At 42.0% G+C, this 16,484-nt stretch overlaps 2 protein-coding genes across 2 annotated transcripts in view; both read right to left on the reverse strand.

Annotated features, from left to right (window-relative positions):
• Positions 1 to 3,271, reverse strand: part of ldlrap1a (low density lipoprotein receptor adaptor protein 1a) — a 32,042-nt gene extending 28,771 nt beyond the window's left edge. The window contains exon 1 of the mRNA XM_034131115.1: positions 3,057 to 3,271. Coding sequence (XP_033987006.1) covers positions 3,057 to 3,141 — 85 coding nt within the window. The 5' untranslated portion in view covers positions 3,142 to 3,271. The remainder of the gene's footprint in view (positions 1 to 3,056) is intronic.
• A 3,494-nt stretch (positions 3,272 to 6,765) lies between these two features.
• The window catches only part of LOC117482887 (macoilin-1-like), a 16,466-nt gene continuing 6,747 nt past the window's right edge, over positions 6,766 to 16,484 (reverse strand). Inside the window, exons 7-11 of the mRNA XM_034131125.1 lie at positions 16,176 to 16,334; positions 14,443 to 14,625; positions 11,902 to 12,022; positions 11,246 to 11,420; positions 6,766 to 8,580 (exon numbers count right to left, since the gene is read on the reverse strand). Of these exons, the coding sequence (XP_033987016.1) occupies positions 8,378 to 8,580; positions 11,246 to 11,420; positions 11,902 to 12,022; positions 14,443 to 14,625; positions 16,176 to 16,334 (841 nt within the window). The 3' untranslated portion in view covers positions 6,766 to 8,377. The remainder of the gene's footprint in view (positions 8,581 to 11,245; positions 11,421 to 11,901; positions 12,023 to 14,442; positions 14,626 to 16,175; positions 16,335 to 16,484) is intronic.

Genomic DNA, 16,484 nt, shown 5'->3' on the forward strand with positions numbered 1-16,484 from the left:
ATAACGATGTTTTGTCTTGTGTAACCATTAGCCAATCAGCAACCAAGGTAACCCCCCCATTGTACAGCTGATATAACAAACACATTGTATTTCCTTTAAGTGGTGGATAGAGGTGCTGGGGAGGGGGGGGGGGGGGGGGTTGAGACGCACAGGCTGCAGTGGAGACGCTGCGCACAGCTGATCGACAGCTGATCGACAGCTGATCGACAGCTGATCGACAGCTGATCGACAGCTGGAACACAAACCACCAAATAAAATAAAACAATTCAGATCCAGTCGTCATGATGAGGGATTCTCCGATCATTTCTTACAGTTTCTCATCTCCTGTCCCCGGCACAAACACACTGACACACTGCCTGAGGAAGGTTATGAGTTTTTTGTCATTAACTTTTTTCGGACCCCTTATTTATTTATGTTGGTGACGATCCGACCTCCATGCTGCTCCTCTGGTTCAAACTGCATCCACCAAACAATATGATTTGTCTCCACCTCCCCAAAAGAGCCAACATCTGACACGGTGAGAGATGTCTTTTTCAGCTGTTCCGTTGTCATTTCCTGCGATCTTCTTCATGCAGTCAGTCAGAATGAATACGGGGCGTTTCTTTGACTATTTATAGGCAAAAATTGGCGTTGCGTGAAGCCCGCAAAAGCTGCGCCGCAGTTCGAGTTGATTGTAATTTATAAAAAGGGAAACCGGCGTGCGCAGTGTTTTATAAATCGGAATATTTTTGTGCATATTTATTTGCTTTGTCCTACGTAAGCCACCTTCCCACGTGAATCCTACGCAAAGCATTATAAATGAGGCCCCTGGTAACCTACACTACAATACAATACTTACAACAAGTGGGTCACTAGCGTTTACAGGAAGCTTTTAATTCCACTAATAATCAGGGTAAGAGCCCGGTTCAAGTAAGAAATACCTCATGGAAACTCCTTAAAAAAAAACTAGATCAACATTTCACAAGCTGGTTTAAAATGTCTACATGAGATAAAAATTGGGGTAGGTAATTTTGGAGAAACCGGCTCGAGATCGCTAGAATTTGAAAATACACAGCCGGAACAAATCTCCCACTTCCTCACAGAGCCCCTCCTCCAACACACACGAACGCGCACATGACCAATGAGGGCACGAGATAAGTTTGTGCACAGATGGAAGGCTGACAGGCAGGTAGGCCATCCAGTTATTTTAGCCGGGCCGGCTCAGGTGATTGGTCGTGCTTTTTACAGTACTACAGCTTCCACAGATGATATTTATTTATGTATTTTTTGTCAAAGCACTTCAGATATTCATTGCTATCAGGATGTTAAGAGCATTCCATGGAATATAACAACAAGTGTATCTCGAGCCGGTTTCTCAAACTTACCTACCCTACCTTTAAGATTGAGATTTAAATAAGAGCTATAATAATATTTGACTAATAGAGCGAAAAATACAGCCAACTAAAGATAATCAATTCATGACTACAGTAGTTTATTATGCAGCAATGGGAGAAAATACGGCCTAATCAGCCTCTTAAAAGTTGAGACTTGCCCTTCTCTGTTTTATATAATATTTAACTGAATATCTTTGTTTTTCTTTTGTCAATAAACATTTCAAGACATCGCCTTGGATTTTTAGGAACTGGAATTAAATCGTTTTACTATTGTCTGACCTTTTTATACCAAAAGCTTGATCGATAATTAATATCATTGTAAACGCACCCCCTGATTTATATGCCTAGGATTCTGTGTAGCTTCATAATAAAAAGGGATCCACATACAGTAGGTTGTCGGATATGTATTTCCTGATTGTTTACTGTGGAGCATTTAAACGGGACACGGTTAAAACCTGCTGTAAATATATTTCAGGGAGCTTCCAGTGTCATGAATCACATTTAGACAGAACACTACATGTGTTCACTGGTTTCTGCGTACATACAAATCTCACCCTTATCCGTGAAAAGAGAAATACACTGGGACCATATCTGTCTTCAAGAGTGAATCTCAAATTCCTGAGGCATTGCAACTCTTCCAGGTGAGCTAGGGTTACGTATAATATCCTGAGATATGCATGTAATCCCCCCTGAACTCTCTAATGATCATATATGCTTTGTATTGGCCTCTCCGATGGAATTTAAAACAGACCAGCTTGATCTCCAGCCAACAGGAGCCTTGCACTGACTGACTCTCAGCATTCTTGGCTTTTCCTCTTGGTTACAGGCATGGGAGCTCCTTAAGCCCCCCAGGCATCCCCCCCCCAACAGAACTTTACATCCAGGATCAAGTGAGATTTAGTTCACAAAGTGGCCCTTGAGTCCTACAATGAGCACCAGAGTTGCATGTTCTGTTGCAGTGAGCGAGCTCCTGACCTGCTGAAGGGCTCTTGAGCAAACTCACTGTCGGTTGTAGTAATGACCCTGACCTCTGCACTGCCTCTGGGACTGTGGATGGAAAAAAATAAGGAATTCTGGGAGATTTGGATTATCCACAAATCCTAAAAAGTGCTTTAGTCAGCAAAATAACATGGCAATGCAGCACTAGGCACTTATCCTTATCTAACTATTGAGAGTGAGATAACTTCGAATATTTACAATAAAAAAATCACGATATTTGGAGTGTTTGTCATATTGTGGTCTACTTTGCCTAATTTCAAAATAACATTTATTTGGGGAAATTCCTGTCACAGGATGAACCGCATTGCAAACAAACAAGTTTACTCAATCTCCTAAATAAACAGATTTTAACTTAAACAACAGAAAAATACAAAGCAAAAATGTAAGAAGCATTGTCTTAGTGCAGTTTAGACTCTGTCAAACAAAACGCAAATTAAAAACACGTCATTTTGTAACGTTTCTGCTACATCCAGACACTGAAAACACAACTTTTGACACAAAACGCTTAACTTTGGTAAAGTGTTCACTCAAATGTAACGTTGAACTTCCCTTATTGTGTTAATTGAACTTATTGAAGTACAAGGCAGCGAGCACAAGTCAACTTAAGCACGGTGAGACGAGGACATGTAGCAAAAAGTGTATCATTTCTAAGTTTTCCTTTTCAAGTCAACCAACATTTCTTACTTCTGTGTCTGCCAGCAGTCCAGGACTGTTTCGCCATACTCGGGCTCCGGATGATGGCTCTCCCGGCCGACTTTAGGGCATCCATGTCGGCGTGTTGTTGTGCAGAGAGTCGGTGAAGTTTTCTGGTGGAGCCTCACAGGAGAAATGCTTTTTGAGCAGATTGCTGATGGGAAGGATGGACTTGTGGTGCCTTCCAGTGCTGTCAGAAATACCGATGTTTACCAGCCCACCCGACAAGAAGGCTCCTGATGCGTTTGGGTTCAATGGGACATTAGGGAAATTGTTGAACTCAGCGCGTACAAAAAGTGACATAAGCTACAAAGAAATACCAGGAAACATTCATTTTCATTTACTTATGTAATTATCTTTTAATATATATTCCCGGTTTTTTCATTTATTTATTTGTATACCTTTGTATCAGTTTGTTATAGGTAAGGTAAGGTACGTTTATTTATATAGCACATGTTTAGACACAGAGAGAGGCAATTCGAAGTGCTTTACATCAACATTAACACTTACTAAGAAGACAAAATGTATAGTCATATTACATTTGTTTGTGGAATAACGCTGCTCGGATAAGTCTTGAAAACTTCAAATATACTGGCTTAGTTCCTTCATAGTGTGTTTAAGCGTTTGGGCAACTTGCTATTGCATCCAATTTGTTGACAATTATATCAGGTATCTGTTTTTTTATAGCACCTGAATGCAGCATACTTTTTGAGATTTTGTATTTTTAGTTTTTGGCAGCCAGTACAGCTCCATCATTAATAAATAAATAAAAACATTTCCTGTTATTTATTTGTTTAAATGTGTTTCTATTTTCTGTCTTAAAGCTTCAGATGCCATTTGTTCTGAATAGGGCTGGTATTGCGTTATCTTGTTGGCATTGAGCAGCTGAACATATGTACCCAACATTCAGCACATTACGACACACACACACACACACACACACACACACACACACACACACACACACACACACACACACACACACACACATTAAACCTGTACACACACACACACACACACACATTAAACCTGTACACACACCATCTCCGTGGCTTTAGTATTTCTGTGAAAAGTAGTTTTTTCTACCCAAAGCCACATGTTTGTGTATTTCTTACGAAGTAGTGGTATTTACAGGGAGCACCTGAAGGCGTCATGAAACCACATGTTTTTCTGATTTGAAACACTGCTGGAGCAACAACATGGTTTTAGATACATGATGTCAACAGTAGTTATCTAACTTCCTTGCAGGTCTGGAAAGCTACAACGAGATCAACTGAATACTGGAAGTGTTGACTACATTGAAGCACAAACAACTTCTGAATTGATGCAGTGTGGTGAATTATAATTCATATCTAACTGTCTCACAAGGTCATTTTATTGTGTCTTTGTTTGACAACCCTTACCCAAATGTCATTTTCTCGTAGTTAATTCTTGATTAAAAGCATCGCATCTTGCCAGTGGTGTAATGTAACAAAGTACATTTACTCAACTATACTTAAGTACCATTCTGAGGTACTTGTACTTTACTTGATTATTTCAATGTATGCTTCTTTGTACTTCTACTCCACTACAGTTCAGAGGTAAATGGTGTACTTTTACTCCACTACATGTATGTAATACCTTTAGTTACTTCACAGATGTGGATGAATGATGTGAAATATAATCGAGTGTTAAATCAGACTTTAGTTCCACCTGGAGTAAAGTCACAAGCTACCCTGCAGTATACAAAGTCATTCAGACTAGCTGCACCTTTACCAGCTTTGAGAACACTTTCATGATCAATCATTATAAAACATATCATATATATTATTCTGAAATGGACCAATCTGCACAATGACTACTTTTACTGTCTCTACTTTCACTATATTTTGATGAGAATACTTTTCTTTTACTTGAGGAACATTTTGAATGCAGGACTTTTACTGTAACATTGTATTCCTACACTCTGGTACTCTGGATCTGAGTACTTCTACTTTTACTCAAGTACAAGATCTGAGTACTTCTACTTTAACTCAAGTACAAGATCTGAGTACTTCTACTTTTACTCAAGTACAAGATCAGAGTACTTCTACCTTTACTCAAGTACAAGATCTGAGTACTTCTACTTTTACTCAAGTACAAGATCAGAGTACTTCTACTTTTACTCAAGTACAAGATCTGAGTACTTCTACTTTTACTACAAGATCTGAGTACTTCTACTTTTACTCAAGTACAAGATCTGAGTACTTCTACTTTTACTCAAGTACAAGATCTGAGTACTTCTACTTTTACTCAAGTACAAGATCTGAGTACTTCTACTTTTACTCAAGTACAAGATCTGAGTACTTCTACTTTTACTCAAGTACAAGATCTGAGTACTTCTACTTTTACTCAAGTACAAGATCTGAGTACTTCTACTTTTACTCAAGTACAAGATCTGAGTACTTCTACTTTTACTCAAGTACAAGATCTGAGTACTTCTACTTTTACTCAAGTACAAGATCTGAGTACTTCTACTTTTACTCAAGTACAAGATCTGAGTACTTCTACTTTTACTCAAGTACAAGATCTGAGTACTTCTACTTTTACTCAAGTACAAGATCTGAGTACTTCTACTTTTACTCAAGTACAAGATCTGAGTACTTCTACTTTTACTCAAGTACAAGATCTGAGTACTTCTACTTTTACTCAAGTACAAGATCTGAGTACTTCTACTTTTACTCAAGTACAAGATCTGAGTACTTCTACTTTTACTCAAGTACAAGATCTGAGTACTTCTACTTTTACTCAAGTACAAGATCTGAGTACTTCTACTTTTACTCAAGTACAAGATCTGAGTACTTCTACTTTTACTCAAGTACAAGATCTGAGTACTTCTACTTTTACTCAAGTACAAGATCTGAGTACTTCTACTTTTACTCAAGTACAAGATCTGAGTACTTCTACTTTTACTCAAGTACAAGATCTGAGTACTTCTACTTTTACTCAAGTACAAGATCTGAGTACTTCTACTTTTACTCAAGTACAAGATCTGAGTACTTCTACTTTTACTCAAGTACAAGATCTGAGTACTTCTACTTTTACTCAAGTACAAGATCTGAGTACTTCTACTTTTACTCAAGTACAAGATCTGAGTACTTCTACTTTTACTCAAGTACAAGATCTGAGTACTTCTACTTTTACTCAAGTACAAGATCTGAGTACTTCTACTTTTACTCAAGTACAAGATCTGAGTACTTCTACTTTTACTCAAGTACAAGATCTGAGTACTTCTACTTTTACTCAAGTACAAGATCTGAGTACTTCTACTTTTACTCAACTACAAGATCTGAGTACTTCTACTTTTACTCAAGTACAAGATCTGAGTACTTCTACTTTTACTAAGTACAAGATCTGAGTACTTCCACTTTTACTCAACTACAAGATCTGAGTACTTTTACTCAAGTACAAGATCTGAGTACTTCTACTTTTACTCAAGTACAAGATCAGAGTACTTCTACTTTTACTCAAGTACAAGATCTGAGTACTTCTACTTTTACTCAAGTACCAGATCTGAGTACTTCTACTCAACTACAAGATCTGAGTACTTCTACTTTACTCAAGTACAAGACCTGAGTACTTCTACTTTTACTCAAGTACAAGACCTGAGTACTTCTTCCACCTCTGGATCTTGCAAATGTTATAAAGCGTGAAATGAGACACCCAGAAGAGGACTCGCTCACACACTGAACAGCTTGCATTGCCACCAGCAAGACTTTCTTTAATAGTGATGGTCAAAGTGAACAGAGTGACACAGCCACCATCACTTTGAGTAAAGAAAACAAACATGGTGGAACAATGAAAGATAAAACAAAACACTTTTTTTTTTTCCTTCAAACCTTCTTTTCATTCCACAAACCTAGAAAAGCAACTGAACTGAATTCACAACACCAGAGCGATCCACAAAGAATACTTTTGTTCCCCCAGGTAGGCAACATGACAGCACAACACATTCACAGAATCCTTCCTGGTAGAAAAATATAGGAACTCAACTGATTGATGGGAAATATCAAGGAGGTGAAGAAACATCTGGAACAAATAAATAAACATGTGGAAAACACAATCAGTCCGACTGAACACTTCAGCCCAGAACTTTGTAAACACAACACCATCCCAATAATGACAAAGAAATAACAGCACCGTTCTGCAAACATTATGCTAGCTACATCGACCTTAAGTATGGAAACTGAACATCAACACTTGGCACTTGAAATGAAATAAACAAACATTCCTCATTTAATAAGTAATGTACATCGTTGTAAACAACTAAATGCCAACTCTCGGCATAGACAATCAGTTTGGTGGTTGTTTGGCGTACCAAGACTGCGTCACGATGAAATGACATGTGCCATATCCAACGTTTTGTTTTCCCTTTGAAGTCTGTGTTGGAAAGAAACTGCGTCTTATTGTTTTAACCTTTGAATACTGAATTGACAGGATCAGACATCTTGAACCAGGCGAATCAGAGCTCGATCGAGAAATGATGCTTTTAGATCCCAGGATTATGTCGTTTTTGCATCTTAAAAAAGAGAAGGCACTGTAAAAATCTGCAAATAACGGTAAAAGCAGTTACCTTCCACATCATTGACTTGTGAGAACGATATGGCCTAACGGGTTTTGGTCCAGAAGGAAAGGAAAGGTTGTCTTTTGGCAGTGCCAGGTCGAATCTCCAGGAGCAGTGGCCTTTTTATTTCATTTTTAGGACATTATTTAATCTGCTTTGTCCACTAACTGATAATCCTGGTACTATTCCAGAGGACACATTGTATTGGAATACCTGAAGAACACAGCAAACGTTTCAATATCACAATGTTTAGAAGAAAATGTACATTGCCGTAACTAAAACAATACAATCACTGATTTTAGATAACGGTGGTGGGCAAACATGAATAGCTTTACATTCATGTATCTCTCGCTGGGCAACACTTTACAGGTGAGTTTTAGGAGAATCCAATAGTTTTTTTAACTAAACTGTCAGTTTAATATTAAAGAAGATATGTATAGGGGGGACATTCTGACACCAAAAGAAGATGAAGCAATGCATGACGGCCCATCAGTAAACATTTGGCTAACAAATAGTGTTCCTTTCTCCCCAAACAGATAACACTGTCTAAATGTCTAAATGTCTAAACTCACCACAGAAAATATCGTACACAACCCTCTCGAAATAATAATCCAACAAACAAACAAAGGATGTCTGGAGGGCTTGTGAGCGCGTAACATCAGAGTGCAAAAACTGTCAGGGGCTGGTCAACTCAGAAATAAACCCAAAAGAGGACAAAGTTCTGTCAGAGTCACTTCTTGAGGGGCTGGTAGACTGAGGCGTTGGGGTCCAGGGAGGAGGGACTATTGTCCATGAACTTGGAGGAGTAGTGGGGGGTGACGGGGCTCATGTTGTTGCTGTCCGAGGAGTAGGAGAGGCTCGGCATCACCGCCATCACCTCCGCTATCTTCTGCTTCAGCTCGGCGATCTCCTGCTCCCTCTTGTGGATCTGGCCTGGAGGACAAAGGAGACAAGGACGTTTGTATCACAGCGTTGAGAGAAGAGGGACCTTTGCTCTGGACATCTAATCCTCAAAAGCTTTAAGGCAGGGGTGTCGGGCTATTTTGAATTGGCTCTCAACAAATTAAAAAAGTATAATGGAGTATGGCCCTCTTGCCTTGTATTGTATTGTACTTCTTAAATGCAGATGAAAACAGATATTACACAGTAAAAATCACGTGTTAATAAACCCACTTTTCAAATAGATTCAGTCAATTCAAGTTGAAAACGTTTTCTAACAAATCTAAGTTGATAAGAAAAAAAGCCCATAACTTATTTTCATAACAAGCTTGAAATAAACCCTAAATGTCCTCTTATGATAAGCAATCTAAGGCTTCTGTTTTAAGGAAAGTGCTGCTCACAAAATAATTGAAACACTATGGAGAGCTGTGATTTAGGCTGATGAAGCATCATTTATCTACATTTGATTGATTTTGCTAAGGTATACCTTAACTTATGAGGCAGTATACCTCCAGTGAGTGGCCCAGCCCTTCGCATATTTTTCTGTATGTGGCCCTCTGTGAAAAAAGTTTGGACCCCCCTGATTTAAGATCACATAACCTTGCCTAAAAAGTGAGGTTTTCCTACACTGACAAATATGACTTCTACATCACATCAATGCCCAGGGCTTCCCACACATAGGCTTTACTTGGGCGGGGCCTGCCCAGGTATATTAACGTCCGCCAAAGTATATTTCGTATATTAATCTTTTTTTATCCGTCCGCGAGCACGACGCCACCTGCGATCGATTAACTACCCCTCCTGTACCTGTTAATAATAATAATAATAATAATAATAATAATAATAATAATAATAATAATAATATTGGGAGGGATGAAACCCTCTGTAATGGTCACACATGCAGAGCACACAGCGCACACAGTGAAATGTGTACTCTGCTTTAACCCATCCTAGCACCAGGAGTCTAGTAGCAGGAGTCTAGCACTAGGAGTCTAGTACTAGGAGTCTAGCACTAGGAGTCTAGCACCAGGAGTCTAGCACTAGGAGTCTAGCACTAGGAGTCTAGCACCAGGAGTCTAGCACCAGGAGTCTAGCACCAGGAGTCTAGCACCAGGAGTCTAGCACCAGGAGTCTAGCACCAGGAGTCTAGCACTAGGAGTCTAGCACTAGGAGTCTAGCACTAGGAGTCTAGCACTAGGAGTCTAGCACTAGGAGTCTAGCACCAGGAGTCTAGCACCAGGAGTCTAGCACCAGGAGTCTAGCACCAGGAGTCTAGCACCAGGAGTCTAGCACTAGGAGTCTAGCACTAGGAGTCTAGCACCAGGAGTCTAGTACCAGGAGTCTAGCGCCAGGAGTCTAGCGCCAGGAGTCTAGCGCCAGGAGTCTAGCGCCAGGAGTCTAGCGCCAGGAGTCTAGCGCCAGGAGTCTAGCACCAGGAGTCTAGTACCAGGAGTCTAGCACCAGGAGTCTAGTACCAGGAGTCTAGCACCAGGACTCTAGCACCAGGAGTCTAGTACCAGGAGTCTAGCACCAGGAGTCTAGTACCAGGAGTCTAGCACCAGGAGTCTCAGATCAAATCAAATCAAATCAGGTTTTATTTATAAAGCACATTTAAAAGCGATTTTTGGTCGAGCCAAAGTGCTGTACATGTAATAAAAACACATTACTACAAATCACAATAAAAGACAATAAATTACAACAGATATATCTTAAAAAACAAAATAAAAATAAAACACACGGAAAAGTGAGGAGTCGTGCTCCGCTCTGACTAGAAAGCCAGAGAGAAGAAGTGTGTTTTTAGTTTTGATTTAAAAACCCCTAGGGTCTGGGCCGACCTCACATGGAGGGGCAGAGTGTTCCAGAGCCTAGGGCCAGCTGCTGCGAAGGCTCGGTGCCCTCGGGTTTTGAGCCTGGTCTTGGGCACTACCAGCAGCAGCTGGTCAGCAGACCTTAAAGCTCTGGCTGGGGTGTAGCACCAGGATTCTAGTACTAGGAGCAGTGCGCAGCTATTGTACAGCGCCCGGGGTGTCCGGTGCCTTGCTCAAGGGCACCACGGCAGGGCAGGAGGTGAACTGGGACCTCTCCAAGGAGTAGTCCACATTCCATATTTAGGTCTGTTCGGGGACTTGAACCGGCGACCCTGTGGCTGGCAGTCCAAGCCCCTACTGACTGAGCCACTGCCGGACTGTTCACTCTGCTATCGCGTGAAGGGTCTGCTTTATGCGCTCCGCAGTAACTCCGCTGCGAGGCTCCGGCGAACAGTTCATGAGCGTGCTCCTCTAGTCCAGTTCATGAGCGTGCTCCTCTAGTCCAGCCAATTACATGCAGGGGCGGCGCCAGGGGGTAGCTTGGAGTTGCTATAGCAACTCCAACAATTGGCCTAGCAACGGCTTAGCAACCCCATTGTTTTGTTATGAAAATGTATCTATATATATGTATACACATTCTCGCGAGATCTCGCGTGCTGTCATATAGCAACTGCTAAGCTACTGCAGCAAAAAAATCCTGGCGCCGCCCATGATTACATGAAAGGTTAAAGTTCATGTGTATAAATAAAGCCACGCCTCCAATGTGAGTGTCTGTTGAACGAAGTACTGCCGGACGTTTTATCTGGGTGCTAACAGCAAAGAACGCTGAGCTTCACTCTGCTAACACCTACCTTGTGCGATCTCCAGCTGCCTCTTGGCGTCCCCCAGGGCAGAGAACAGGTCCAGCTTGATCCTGGTCTCAGCGCTCAGGCTGTTCTCCAGGTGCTGCGTCTTGTCCTGCATGGCTGACAGCGCCGACATCAAGACCTCCGTGTCCTTCTCGTTCTCTTTATACTTCCTCAGCTCCTGCATGTGACGGATGGAAATGAGCTATTAGCTCAAATCTGTTCTCTTTTCTGAGAGTAATGTATTTGTATGCATGGTCCTTGTTGAAATAAATACATAATAATAACAGGAGAGGAAAGAGAATTTGCATTGGGAGGACAAAACATGTTCTGTGTGTATTTTACAGTCATGCATAAATTATTATAAGCGACTAAACAAGTGTCTTATTTCCAAACAAAGCTGCGTTAAATGGTTGAAGCAATCAGAAGCCACAGGGTCTGTATATGTGATCACTTTACTCAAATGGCATATCATTTGAGTAAAGTGATCACAGTCATTGATTACAAATCCTAGAACAGCTTGGTCATTAGAGCTTATTCCCAGTTACAGTCCCAGAATTCAGATCATGTATTATACAACCTTCTCAAGGACCTAGGAAGCAGCCCCTCATTAACCCTGAGCTTTATCTAACCAGATAACAGAGTAGTGTTTTTCCTCTCACCTGACACTTGCCCTCCAGGTCCCTGATCTGCTCCTCCTTCAGCTTCAGGTCCATGCTGAGCTTCTTGCACTCCATCTCCAGCTCTCTGATGTGGCCTCGCAGAGAATCAGTGGACTCCACCCTGTTGGCCAGACGAGAACAACAGCACTTTAATAGTGGGAAAGGCTAGTTTGTCAAATGCTGTGTCTCAATTTGGATACTCTGCTTAGTACACTGCCATGTCGTACATCAGGGCTTCTCAAACTCCGGACCAAGGTCCGGATCCGGACCGAACTGCAAATCAATCCGGACCGAACCCTGTGTCCCATTATAAAAAAATAATAATTATTATTTAAAAAAAAAAAAAAAAAAAAAAAATTCTGATTCTGATAAATATACATCATTGTGTACGCGCGTCTTGTGTCTGACGCGTGTCTGATTGTGAGAATGAACGTGCATATATATTTACTTGTGTGCGCGAGTGTCACACGCATTGCAGACCGCAAGTTAACCGCAAGTTTACCTTGACTTTCTAAAGCTTCTAATGCCTTTTTTTGCCGAGGTTCAAGGCATTGGCTACAGACAAACAGTGCCATTTCTCCCACTAGTTCAAGCCATCATACTGTATGTATGTATTAAATGTGTGTGTGTATATTACAGTGACTTTACTGGCATAGATCCGGACCAGTGACCTTGTATAAAGTTCACAAGTGGACCTTTAATAAAAAAGTTTGAGTACCCCTGTCGTACATGTTAGTACACTGCCATGTCGTACGTGTTAGTACACTGCCATGTCGTACGTGTTAGTACACTGCCATGTCGTACGTGTCAGTGCACTGCCATGTCGCACATGTTAGTACACTGCCATGTCGTGCGTGTTAGTACACTGCCATGTCGCGCGTGTCAGTGCACTGCCATGTCGCACATGTTAGTACACTGCCATGCCGTACATGTTAGTGCACTGCCATGTCGCGCGTGTCAGTACACTGCCATGTCGCGCGTGTTAGTGCACTGCCATGTCGTACATGTTAGTACACTGCCATGTCGTACATGTTAGTACACTGCCATGTCGTACATGCTAGTACACTGCCATGTCGTACATGTTAGTACACTGCCATGTCGTACATGCTAGTACACTGCCATGTCGTACATGCTAGTACACTGCCATGTCGTACATGTTAGTACACTGCCATGTCGTACATGCTAGTACACTGCCATGTCGTACATGTTAGTACACTGCCATGTCGTACATGTTAGTACACTGCCATGTCGCGCGTGTCAGTGCACTGCCATGTCGTACATGTTAGTACACTGCCATGTCGTACATGTTAGTACACTGCCATGTCGTACGTGTTAGTACACTGCCATGTCGCACATGTTAGTACACTGCCATGTCGTACATGTTAGTACACTGCCATGTCGTACATGTTAGTACACTGCCATGTCGTACATGTTAGTACACTGCCATGTCGCGCGTGTCAGTGCACTGCCATGTCGTACATGTTAGTACACTGCCATGTCGTACATGTTAGTACACTGCCATGTCGCGCGTGTCAGTGCACTGCCATGTCGTACATGTTAGTACACTGCCATGTCGTACATGTTAGTACACTGCCATGTCGCGCGTGTCAGTGCACTGCCATGTCGTACATGTTAGTACACTGCCATGTCGTACATGTTAGTACACTGCCATGTCGCGCGTGTCAGTGCACTGCCATGTCGCACATGTTAGTACACTGCCATGTCGTACATGTTAGTACACTGCCATGTCGTACATGTTAGTACACTGCCATGTCGTACATGTTAGTACACTGCCATGTCGCGCGTGTCAGTGCACTGCCATGTCGTACATGTTAGTACACTGCCATGTCGTACATGTTAGTACACTGCCATGTCGTACATGTTAGTACACTGCCATGTCGCGCGTGTCAGTGCACTGCCATGTCGTACATGTTAGTACACTGCCATGTCGCGCGTGTCAGTGCACTGCCATGTCGTACATGTTAGTACACTGCCATGTCGTACATGCTAGTACACTGCCATGTCGTACATGTTAGTACACTGCCATGTCGTGCATGTTAGTACACTGCCATGTCGGGCGTGTTAGTACACTGCCACGTCGTGCATGTTAGTACACTGCCATGTCGGGCAGACTAATGCAGAGCATGAATTTCGACCTGTAGCAAATCTCACAAGGCTGCTGTGCTCTCACAGGAACTGACGATCTCTGCTGTTAGCTACAGAGGCAATGGTATAGTGTGTGGTGGAAATTACAGACTGCTCAATTAACCCTATTAAATCAACAGTGCCTTCTTTTAGACAAAAGTGTATTTGTACGTAAAAAGCGGGCTAACTTTGACTTGTCTAATGCTCTGATAACCTCATCAGAGCATTAGCAACATCAACATCAGTATCCATGTTCTCCTCGTGGCATTGGGACGCACTTTTGCACTCAAAATATCAAATGTTAGTACAGCGAATTGAGACACAGCACCAGAGCCAGCTGATCTTTCACATCCTGTCTTATGTGAATATCTGATTGGCTCTTTTCACTGTGAGTACCTGGTGGCAGCAGCTAGAGCTACGGCTCTGGCAGCGGTGGCGTCCTCCATCTTCTTCCTCTTCCTCTCTTCGGCCAGCTGTTTCTCGGCGAGGGCGCGAGCCTCCTGCTCCGCCTTCAACCTCTTCTCCAGCTGAGAGATGGTCTGCTTGTCCTTCTGCTTGGCCTGGACGGCACTGTGGAGCCTGAAGAACGGAGAGAAACATGGCTAGTTGGTCGTTTCTTTAGACAATATAACACTCTTAGAATTGATGGAACTGTATCCGTCTTTTTGTAAATACACCTAAGATTTAAAGGGTTTAACCTTCATGTTTGTTCACTGATAACACACCTTTGAGAAAGCAATGTTTGTGTACCGAGGCTTGTCACTGAGATAAAGATCAATGAGTCAATACCATTTAAATCCCAGTCTTCAGTTCAGTAGTAAGTTCATATAGTTATGAACTGAACACCTGAACAGCCTTTCAGTTCATATAGTTATGAACTGAACACCTGAACAGCCTTTCAGTTCATATAGTTATGAACTGAACACCTGAACAGCCTTTCCTCAAAAGGCATTCCTACTGTTTTTACTTACTATACAACTATTACCAGAATTAGCTGTGGGAGGATTATCTATCCTCTTGCAAAACTCACAAGACTCCTTTGACAAACAGGATCTCCAGGTCGACCACCGTCTCCATCGGATCATTTGTTTTTGATGTTGTGTGTCTTTAATGAACCCAGACTCACCAAGTAAAGTCACAAATAAGTCACTAAACGGTCACTGAGGTCTGCTCACAGATGACTTCTGGTCGTCCCAAAGCAGACAGAGAAAGAGCCTTTGCTGTTGCAGCTCCAACATGAAGGAACTAACAGGTCACACTTGCTCCAACTCTGCCTGGTTTTAAATGTCGTTTAAAAACCCACTTCTTTTCCCTTGCGTTTACGGACCAGGTGACACACGTGCTGTTACATTTGGGTTTTTATATTACTAGTGTTTTGTATTGTTTGTACGTCGTGTAGGAGAGTTTCTCAGTCTGTGGCTCTGATCTGGTTTCATTGTCTCCTGTTTCACATTTGTTTCATGTCCTGTCTGTTTTTTATGTATTTATGCTATGTTTTTATACAGTTGTTGATGTACAGCACTTTGTTCAACTGTTGTTTTTAAATGTGCTATAGAAATAAAGTGGATTGGAAACAAACTAAAGGGTTCAGGCAGAAGAAGACCAGCTTGCTCCGTGTTCTCTGGAGTAAAATCACAGTTTTTGTTAATGGGGTCTGGTGGCTCCAAACGGTCTGTTTCTATTCACTTGAGGGCTTCCACTGACTGTGGATAAGTACCTCAAGTCCCCTTCAATAACCTAAACTATCCCTTCAACTAACCCGCTGCTTATCTCAACGCGCTGTCATAAGATGGTATTCATTGTAGAAGAACTGAGGGGGGCTCAGACTCAGGGACAGCTTCATCCCACAGGCCAGAAGACTGTTCAACACCTGAACTAAGAACATCCATAACATTCACCTGTTTGCAACTTACAAATTATGTATCACTTGTAGATAGACTCTTATTACACTATTTCTATTCTGTTGTATTTACTTGCACTATTTTATCTGTTTTATTGTGTTGCTCTGTTGGAGGAGCCTGTGACCTAACATGTCCATTGACATAACTACACTATAGCTCTGTACGCATGACAATAAAAGCCTTGGATCTTGTTGTCAGATGGAGGCGAGTAAACCGACGTGCACCCACTTGTTCTGCAGCAGCTCGTTGTCCTGCCGCAGCTGGCCCAGTTCAGAGCGCAGGCTGCGGTCCTGACTGCTCAGAGAGGACACCTGACTGCGCAGCTCCGACTCCAGCTGCCTGTTGGCCTGAAGATCCGCCTTCAGACGCTTCACATCCTGCTCCAGCCTTTCAGGAGGGAGAAGGGTCACAAGATCAGAACCAGAACCCCTTTGTTAGTCCCACAGAGCGGACATGTACATTGTTACAGCAGAAAAGAGCCAAAGACAGCTGAATGTTACCTAAGAATCATACATAAGAAAGTATTAAAGATATAAT

This window comes from Trematomus bernacchii, unplaced genomic scaffold, assembly GCF_902827165.1.
Source record: "Trematomus bernacchii unplaced genomic scaffold, fTreBer1.1, whole genome shotgun sequence".
NCBI classification, from domain to species: Eukaryota; Metazoa; Chordata; class Actinopteri; order Perciformes; family Nototheniidae; genus Trematomus; species Trematomus bernacchii.